Source organism: Pygoscelis adeliae, unplaced genomic scaffold (assembly GCF_000699105.1).
Source record: "Pygoscelis adeliae isolate BGI_AS28 unplaced genomic scaffold, ASM69910v1 Scaffold98, whole genome shotgun sequence".
NCBI lineage: Eukaryota > Metazoa > Chordata > Aves > Sphenisciformes > Spheniscidae > Pygoscelis > Pygoscelis adeliae.
This window is the reverse complement of record NW_008825547.1, coordinates 1550596-1561276: the sequence shown is the minus strand read 5'-3', so window position 1 is coordinate 1561276 and position 10681 is coordinate 1550596. Positions and strand designations below refer to the sequence as shown.

At 37.2% G+C, this 10681-nt stretch overlaps 1 protein-coding gene across 1 annotated transcript in view; it reads right to left on the bottom strand.

Moving 5' to 3' along the window:
• Nucleotides 1-10681, bottom strand: part of NDFIP2 (Nedd4 family interacting protein 2) — a gene marked incomplete at its 5' end in the record, with an annotated part of 33035 nt that overhangs the window by 17854 nt on the left and 4500 nt on the right. The window contains 2 exons of the mRNA XM_009332047.1: nucleotides 2202-2289; nucleotides 9537-9664. Of these exons, the coding sequence (XP_009330322.1) occupies nucleotides 2202-2289; nucleotides 9537-9664 (216 nt within the window). The remainder of the gene's footprint in view (nucleotides 1-2201; nucleotides 2290-9536; nucleotides 9665-10681) is intronic.

Sequence of the window (10681 nt, the reverse complement as noted above, 5' to 3'; positions counted from 1 at the left end):
GTAACAGTCAGAGGAGGAGGTGGCAGAGCACAGCTGGAACAAGCCACTCGTTCCATGCTCCTCTCACTAGAGCACAGTTCCTGACACTGTTCTTCTGCATTTTAACTAAGTGAGGAAACTTATTCTAGGCTGTCTGTGATCTGCCAACCTCTACTTGAAGCGTTTAAACACATCCCACCCTGAAAAAAAAAAACAAAAAACAGAAGATAGCCATACTGTAAATTTCATTTTAATTTCTGCTTTCTTAAATCTACATACATCAACTTTATGGAGACTTATCTCCTTATTAGAGGGACAGGAATGCACCACCCACTATTTACGGTCTACCTTTATTAAGTTAAGCTCATTTTTCATTTAGTTCTCCAATTTCCCTAAGAAAAACTGAAAATTGATATTACAGGTCTATAAATGCTATGAGTTTTTGTGAACTCCTCATACTACGCACACAAACAAGTAAACTTTATCAATTTCCATATGTAACCGGTGTCCATAACAGCCAACACAGATCCCAATTAAGCATACACTTGCATAAATATCTTGCAACATCTAAGCCCTCATTTATGCATTTCATTCATAAGCGAGCAAAGTTGGCAGTAACAGTGTCAGAATAATCAAGAAAAATTATGATCTACAGAGTATTTTTGTTAAATGTGTAAAAGTAGTGCTCTGTGCAGTCAGTCTCAGCTAAACAGCTATTTGAAGAGAAAGTTGCCAGTTTATCCAAGTAAACGTCTGCATTCTGGAAGGTGCACACAAGGTTCTGGGCATGCAGTTTTGGCCGACTGCATGTGAGTATCATTGGAGCCCTTCTGGAGCCTTTGATTCCAGTTCAGCTTCTGCATAGCAGGATTTTTACTATTACTGTGCTCCTAGCTGTAAGCTAACAAGTCTGTTTTCAGCTGTGATTTTAAGGACTTAAAACATATTAGAGCCAGAAATCCACTTGACCTCCAAGTGCAGTGCTAATGAAGGCCTGAACCAGGATTTAAAAGCAAGAACAAGTTCACACAATACAGAACCTACGTAGGTAAAATACAAAAAGTTGTAGCACATAGGGAAGGGGGAAAAAAGGGAAAAAGAAAAATTAAGCTATACCCCCCCCTTTTCCCCCAAGAATATATACCCTTTCTATGGTCCAACTACAGAAAGGGGTCAGACTACAAAACTCGCTTTGTTACCCTATATATGTATTTATGCATTTGCTATGTGAGGTAGAGACATATATTTTTATCCCAAGATGCAAACACCACATTGTCCTAGTACTTCATACGCCAACATGAAAAAAAACTTTTGTGAAAGTTCTGTAACCTTCATCTGATAAATAAAGAGACTGTGAAAGACATTACAGAAAAAAGAACTGAGATTAGATCTAGCTTGAAAGACATAAAGGAGATTTCAGTGGATAATCAATCAGCTTTCATCCTGATGAATGCTAAAAAGGACAGCTACATCCCCAACACCAAGCTTCCATCCAGGCTGCCAAACACCTTTACTTCAGAAGGGGAAAATATCCTCAGAAATTAGAAAGAACTATGCAATTGGCAAAACAGAAGCAGCTTCTTTCTAGAAGTAACTTATAGTGGCTAAACCTAACTTAGCTCAACGCAGTACGTAAGTTACAAGATAAGACATGCACAGTGCGCACACATAGTACCTGAAGAAGTGCCATAGTAGCGCTGGTTGCAATCAGACGTTACCTGAAGACAGTACATTTTTATATGCTAGTGATTAGTTCAACCTGAAAATAAGCATTGTTGGATTTGTTCGAAAAATCCACCCACAGCTATTTAATTCACTACGCTAACATCAGCAACTTTTATATAGCACATCATCACTCTCTCAAATTTCTTCTACTTAAAAATCGATTGCCAGATTTCTGTGATCCAGCCTTTAATTCAAGTTGGTAGTCCAACTAGAAGATGACAGAATTTCCCAATTCATAGTTAACAGTGCAGCCTTGCTATGCCTCAAAACATTTACTATGATTTTGCTTTGTCCCCTTATTTGTGACAGATGCCACAAAGTGCAACAAATTTGCTACATCTGGAACGGGAAGTGTTTATATCTGTGTACAGGTAAAAAAAAAAATCCATTCATTACAGTACATTAATGCAGTTTTTCCACAGCTACCTTTTATATTCCATAGAAATAAGGTACAATTAAGATATACCTCAGTAGGTCTGGGATACAAGATAACTTACTGAAAAATGCCAACATGAAGATGCCATCATTGCCCACTCTAAGCTGATCTGCATCACTGAAATCATCCCGTGGTGGATACTCTTCTTCCTGGATTTACAGGTTAGTGATAATTTAGTGAAAAGTTTATTTTAGAATAACTATCTGTAGGATTAAAGTATTAATTATGTTTCCAAATCTAGAAGAAAATTGACAATTCCGTAATACGTCCACATCAAGGAAGTTTAAAAGAAAGATAATTCATATCTATAAAAACTCTTATTTGTTGCTTATATTGACAGAGCCCAAATTTCACTGAAAAGTTTCTGTAGAAGATATGTACATACTGCCTAGTCATCTATAAATGAAGCTAGAAATTATTTCAGATGAGTACTTTGACAATCAAAACCAAGAGAAATCTTTTTTTACTGTAACTATCTTGATATGCAGCCAAGCTATTAAATATTTTTTAAAAAAAATCATTACATAGTATGTTCTATATTTTTCCTGCCAGAAAAGTCTTTTAATGCTTCCCAAAATACAGATTAGGTTTTTTTTTTTAAATAAATAGTATGTTCTATATTTTTCCTGCCAGAAAAGTCTTTTAATGCTTCCCAAAATACAGAATAAGGTTTGTATCTTAAAATAAATTGCTGATGCGACAGCATTGCAGTAACGAATTTGACTATGCTATAACCCACAGAAAAACATATGCAAAACAAAGAAAACCTCTAGGGACACTAGAGGGCGCGAGCACATTAGAAGTGTTTAAGTCTTCTGAACTCAAGAAGCACAGCACTTTAAGTCAAACAAAACTAAACAGAGATGTCCGTCAAAACAATCCAAAGGTTCCTCTCATCGTGTCAGAATATTAGATCTTAAAATACTGAAAGTATGAGTTTGTTTTGTTTCTCAGTACTTGATTTTGAACAGAACTTGGCAGATCTTACATATGCAGTTCTGTGCACAAGTAAAACATTGCTGCAACTCTAGACTGGCAAACGTAAAAGTTTTCATGATGACAGCACTTACTAAAGAGAGCCTGATGAAGACTGTAAAACCAGTTAAACACACCATTTTTATACTTAAATGAATAACATCAAAACAATGCAGGATGATACAAGTTAATGCTGTCAGTAGCAGCAGTAATATGGGCTAGATGTAAGCATGAATAACATTCTTTTCCTGTTTTTTCTCCAATTAATCATAATGTATTAGAATTGAGATAAGAAGTGACCTATTAAAAAAATGAAATCAAGGGAGATCAGTTCAAGTGAGATTTACTTAGCTGTTTCACCCACAGCAAACACTTAGTACTGAAATAATGTAACTCTAACATTATTCAGTCGCTGTACCAAATGTTATTTTGTATATTAAGTTCATAACTAAAAGGGCATTAAACAATCACAGTGATCTAAAGTTCTGTGTGATTGACACGTCCACCTTTGTCAACACAGCAAAATAATTTACCAGGGTATAGCGATTATGGTTAAAAATGTGCTAGAATGAACTGTACCAACTCAAGGCAGCCAGCTTTACTCTTCATAACATGGCCGTGAAATTCCAGTTGTGCTCTTTATTTCAGATTAATTAACCAAGACTCTGTATCAGATAACTTACTTTAAAAACACTGCTATTCACATAGACAATTCCATGGAAAGCACAAAAAGCTAGTTGAACAACAATCTTAAGGGGCTATAATTCAGTTCTATATAATTTCAGATGTCCCTAAATGGTCATCTTAAGTGACTGTGAAAGCACTAGTTTATTTAGCTCAACTTTGCTGCAGCCACAAGACTGATGGGGGGGAAGGGCAGGGAAGGAAGGGCTGAAAATGCATTAAACAGAGCTGCATTTGTATCTGGTTATCTCTGAAATGTATGCCACAAAAGTTCCTTTTTCAATGTTTCAAGGACAAATAAAAATACTTTCAATTTTAATTTCAGAAGGTCTAGAAAACCCCATACAAAATAATTCTTGGACTTTTTTTTAGACTGTCTGCTAACTACTGTACTTCGTACTGGCATTTCCAAACCAGTTAGTGAATCACACTATGTAAAATGTTGCTTCAGAAAAAGAAAATTTTGTTCAGCTACAGTAACAAGTTAGCAGGTTTCTCTATATGCACAGGCTTCTCCAAGACTTACACGTATGAGAAACACAGGTCAATATACAACCCAGGGACATGAAAGCAGACAGTTGCAAGCAGGCACTGTTGTACTAAGTGTGAAAAAATTGTAATTTATCACACTCAATGTCAAAAGGGAATTATATTAAACTGAGTTCTATTTACTGTCTCCAAAAATTGGCATATGAAAATTATCAGAATGTTTAAGAAATTAAACAGTTTCCTGAGCTTAAATCATGTCCAGCCTGTATCTACATCATTTAATATTATGTGGTTTATATCAGTCCTGCAGACAGAAGACACTAATTAGCCACTGCTCAAGCCCTGCTAATATCAGCTGTCTTTCAGAGTGCTCTCATTTGATCTAGTTGGTGTCAACTGCCCCAGCCTTTCTTCAAAATATAAATTGTTTGCCACCATCCACTGAGGAATGAAAAGGGACAATGCAGAATGGCTGTCCTCTCTGCTGATGCTTAGAACGTAATTGCATAGTAATACTTCAATTAGATATTGACATTTTTATCAATGAGAATAATTACATGTTTTATTTATATGTATTTTTTCTTTTTTAATGAGAAGAATGTCATATAACAACACACAAAAATCCATAAAATATGTAACACTGTTTCAGTATCTCATATTGAATTTTGACAAATTTAGCCATGTTAAGGATCACAGACAATATTTCTTGTTTGCTAAATATGCTGAGATCTGTATAAACAGAAAACTTACTGTTCCTATGATCAGAGAAACATCTAAACAGCAAAATATATTATCAACATAAATGGCACGTCACACAGAGTAATTTCTCTAAGCAAAAGAATATCAAATGGCACACAGCATCTATTGAAGTCAAACCTATTAAGTCCTCTGAAACTACAGTGCTCTCTGTAGTATTCTGCAAAAAGAGGACTGTTTTTTCGCCCCAATGCCTTTTACCTTCTATCAAATTGAAACCTAGCATGGCATATAGCGAGACAATCACCTTTAATCAAGTAAAGAACCCAAGTTTTCAGGAACCCCTTGGATAACTAAACTGATATAACTCTGCTCAATGCAGTGGATTTACAGAGAAAAACTTCTGAGGAAAGGGTCAAATTGCTTAATAAACCCCATAAATGATACCTTCAGCATACAAAACAATATGGAGAAGTTAATGGTGGGGAAAAAAGGCACAATGAATCCCAGAAGCATTTGTTTGCTAGCAGGAAAATTCAAAGTTAAAGTCTAAACTAGAGAGAACTATACCATACCTCTGGACGACTGAGGAATATTTCATCAAACAGACTCCTAGACTCCCTAAACTGGGCGTGCTAAGCATGTAAAAACAGAAAAACATAAGACAAATGCAACTGAAAAGCATTAAGTAAAAGCCATTCATTGCAACATACAAACAAGTCATTTAACTGTTAGCAATATTTTCGTCCATTTAAATTGACCTTTCAAAACTGACCTTGAGAATTTGAAAAGGAAAACATCAAGAGCCAGGGTAACTAATGCCATCACTACCGATGACATAGGGCTGCTACAATTTCTTTGATACATTGAGCTATCTGGGAGCATTTGAAAGAAATAAATGTTTATACACAATCTATTCTTGTAAGACAAGCTACACAAAGAACTACAAAAACAAGTACTGAAATTTTCAGTAAATGTTAAGTTCAGATTGTTCGTACAATCTGTGGATGCAGGGCCTATGATGAAGTCTTTAGTACGATCACACTAATGTTTTTTGTAAGATCCCTACATCATTTAGGGGAAAAAAATATGAAAGCTGTTTATTAAATGTGCTGCCTTTTTATACCGTTTTCCTCTCTTTTGCTCAGTAAGTAAGTTTGTACCTTCCTTTACTGCACACTTAACTACACCATGAAACAATTATCAGCTTCATGTTAAATGTCCTTATGTTACCTTGAATGATACTTTTTCCAACTGTTCACATTATTGTAGTGAAGAGGCAATATATCCTCGTTTTATGAGGAAGAAACTAGAGGCACAGATCAGAGTTCACATTCATAAGAGCACTAATTTCATAAGGCTGAAAATAAAAACTGAAAAAACTACATGTTATATGGTCTGTGTATGTTTTGCAAAGTGTGTAATATGCAATTCGGATACCGTCTGCAGCCGTCACTGCTTGTGATCTCCCAGACAGTGAAAGTGAGAAAACAATTAAATACATATCCGTAGTGCAAAGTTTAAGTCACTTATCTGTTCTTCCATGGGTATTCAGAGCTAAGGATCAAAATCCTTCCCTTCAAGATGGCAAACCACCACTCTAACCATAACATGACCTTTTTTCTTATTCCAGGCATCTGCCAGATTAAGACAGTCTTATTACACAGTCTTATTGCACCCCAGCATAAGTCCATCAGAGGTATTAAATAAGGCAGGGATTTTGTGGCAGTGCCACGTGGTAATTAAAATGGCATTAAGGAAAAACGTGACGGCACATAATTGTGACAACTTCAGCACTTCCTACTTTTTCCCCAAATCTCAACTTTGCAACCTTTCATACTGTTTCTTTAATATAGCTTGTGTGTGTATGTGCGTGTGCTTTAAAAAAAGAAACTAAAAAACTAAAAAACACGGAAGCAAACTGAGCAGAAATTCTATCAAACTTGAGATCTTCAGCAGTCAGCAGGACTGTGGCTTTTAGGTACACTGAATAGACTTCTGATACTAACTTAGCACTGCCGTAAGTCTACAGCTTTTCAGCCAATCTCTACTTTGGGGGAATGATGGCGTGTTCCTACAGATTCTTCATAAGTCAAATTCTTATGGTGTCAGCACCCAGTTCTTCAACGTCAACTTCTACTATACATTTTGGAAGAACAGACTATGTAAAAGTTTATTTCTGACTTTGTCACCATATCCTACTCTCCTACCTCTTAATTCCAGATCCCTTCTCCTTCCCTACTCCTCGTTTCACACACCAGCTTCAGCTCCTTTCCCAGTACCACATTTTGTCCCCACTTGGGTTCCTTTCTCCACCAATCCCAGTTTATCCTTCTCCCTCCTGTTTCTCATTTAAATCCCTCTGTTCTCCCTCCATTCCACAGCTCTCCGTTCACCCCTGCCTTTTCTTATTTGGACTTGGACCAATCCTCTCTGATCGCTGCCTGTGTTCACTTTGAGCCAGTTACCTCCTTGCCCAACCAAAACCAGACTTCTCTTCCCACAACACATAAGCTTCAGAAGCTCAGAGCCATTGTCCTTCTTCGCTCCACCTAACATTGATACCCCTGCAGTTGAATCAAGTGGCTTTCCCCTTCCCTTCTAACTGAAGGCCAACAATAATAGAACTACTTCAGGGCACACCAGAAATTCCTGTTTCTCACTTCCAGTGTTTTCACCAGAAGCAGTCAAGAGCAGTCATAAGGTATATCAACTTTTAGTCCCGTAATCCTACTCTGATATGGAACATTTGAGAATGTTCTCTGGGGACAGCACGTCTGCAGTCCCATCCCCTTCAGAGCTATGAGCAGTCTAAACTTGTTCATGCAAGACAATCTCCATACATTTACTGAATTTGAAGCTGTATGTATGAACTGTGGAAACTAATTTTTCAAAAATTTGTAATTTGGCCAAAATCAGGCAGATTTTCTGAGGAAGGGCAAAAGATGTTTCTGACACAGTGACCTGAACTTGTGAGAAAGGGTTCTCCAAAGTAAAAAAAAAAAAGCTTAAAATGACAAGACAAAAAACAGTGATTTTTTTTTTTTTTTTTTTTTGCTTAGCTTTATTCTTGAAATTGGCTGAACCCCAGCCTGAGGTTTTCCCTGTAGAATTCAGGTCAAGGAAGATTGCTTGTATGTCTGAAACTTTCACCTCAGAGTTCTAGACATACAAAGTTAAAAGCAACAAGGATCTTGCAAGACAGTTGCACACGTCCTGTGTGAAGCATCACAGGACTGGTAATGGTACTCTAAAAGTTGAGGTTTGGGTTGCTAGTGTTCTAAGTAAGTTTAAAGGTTTATAATTTCAGATTGAGGGTTTCATTCGGACCACTATCGCAGCAAAAGTTTTACTTGCATGACAAGCAGTAAGGACAGACTACATAGAATCCAAACTCCTGTTAAAGCAGTTAAAAGGTTACAACTGGAGACCATCACCTCATAGCAGAAACTTGGCAAGTAACCATTCCAGTGTCCCTGGTTCCCTACTGCATTTAGTAAAACAGATTTGTGTAACACATTCACTGGCGATGTTACACAAATCCACTTGAACTTTAGCTGTGCATACCTTAAAGTGAGTGTTGTGCACTGTGATTACTGCACAGCAGTCAAGGAAGGAACAGCCTCCTGCTGGGTCAGCAGAATTTTTTTTTCCAGTCACAAGCACACTGCAGTCAGTAAGATTTTAAATGCATCTCAAATGCAATCACATTTGATCTGAAGGTGGAGATTTTTAGTGAAAGCACTGAAAGCCTAATTTGGGTATAGTATATTATGGCCAATACTACCATACAGCAGAATTTCCACATTCCAAAACTTGGGAGAAAAAAAAAAAAAGAAAGAACTTTGCTTACAAAACTAACATTTAACACTAATTGCAGGTATCAGTTTTCTATTTTGAAGACTGTATTCTTTGTAATGTTAATTCTTACAAAACTATAAACACTGAATATATACCTATTACTTAATTTATGGTTTATCATAACTCGTGGTGTGGGGTTTTTTGTTTGTTTGAGAGTACTTGGAACATTTCTTTGAACTTCAGTATTAAAGTTTTCATGGAGCAAACAACAGGGACCTTTCTTTTTAAAACAGACATACATTATTTGGGGTTTTGTCCCTTCCAGACTGTTGGAACTCTCCTTCCTCTCTAAAGGTCTACTTTGTTCATTAATTTTATTTTTTTTTTCTTTTTTACCATCTGGAACGCTAAATATCAGCAATAACTCTACAAAGTAACATTAGTAGCAGATACCTAATTAAAAGATGACAAAATATTGGATAAACTATTAAAACAGGGCAAAATTTGACTTTTAAAGCTGTTTAGACAGCAGCTATGCCTCAGAAGAGAGTGAATATGATACACTTTTCATAGTACTTTACAACTAACTTACACTATCTATACAAAACCTAAGCATCCAAAATATTTAAATCACCAACCCACCATTTTTTACTAAATAGGCCATAATATGGGCCCAATTGTTATAAATAATTAATTAGATTAGCCTAACATGTTGCACAAAATTGAAATAAAGCAGAACTGTAACACTTACTCGTTGGGCAACTTCTGCTGCAGCAGCTGCCATTGCTGCAGCTTTGGCCTTCTCTGCTTCATCGTAAGTAGGAAGAGAGGTAGCTACACTGTATGGAGGTGGTACAGGATAAAATTCATTGTGTGTTTCTGTTCAAAATAAAGAGGTTAAGCATTTTTAAGCCAGAAAGATGTCAAGAATATTAAATTTTACATGCACATAACTATTGAGCTTTATTTTTTTTTCAACAGAGGCTGAAATTGATGATACTTGTATTTCAAGTTCTTATAAGTTTTAAAAAAACTTTATAAAATAAAATAGCAAACCGCTTGATGGTGCTTTTTAGTTGCTACTCAAGGCAGAAACCTTAACCTACATGCTGCAAAGAGCAAACAAACTTATGAACAAAAAAAATCATATTTGCTGAGTTACATCCCTAGGCATTCCAACCAAAGACTTTTTATCAAATCATACAAAAGACATGCAGAGAAACATCCCCCAAAAAAGCTTTTAATTAACAACAGGACGCATGATACGGAGGATTCCCCATCCTCTCTCCGCCTGGCTGAACACAGTGACTTAAGGGATAGGGGGCAATGGCGACAAATTCCTGCCTGGCGCAGCAGGCACGTCTCCTCCATGACTACCCCACCTTCCCAGGTGTCTTTGCATCATGGGTATGAGGCTCTGCAAGTGGAACCAAACAATAACGAGGACGATGGTTCATCCAGCTTGGAGGTGCTGCCAAGGTTAAGTCGGCCTACACCCTGTGTCAAAACTGCTTCCATAAAGAAAAGACAGGTCATTGTCATGGGAGACTCCCTTCTGAAGGGAACAGAAGGCCCAATACGCAGACCAGACCCACTTCTTAGGGAAGTCTGCTGCCTCCCTGGGGTCCAGGTAAAAAGATGTGAAGAGAAAGCTTCCTACCCTGGTACGGCCCTCAGATAATTATCTGTTATGGATTTTTCAGGTAGGCAGCGATGAAGTTGCAACAAGAAGTCCGAGGGCAATCGAGAGAGACTTCAGGGCCTTGGGACAACTGGCTAAGGGATCAGAAGCACAAGTGATGTTCTCCTCTACCCTTCCAGTTGCAGGGAATGATGAGGGAAGAAACAGGAAGAGCCAGCAGATCAATACCTGGCTCCAAGTCTGGTGTCACCGGC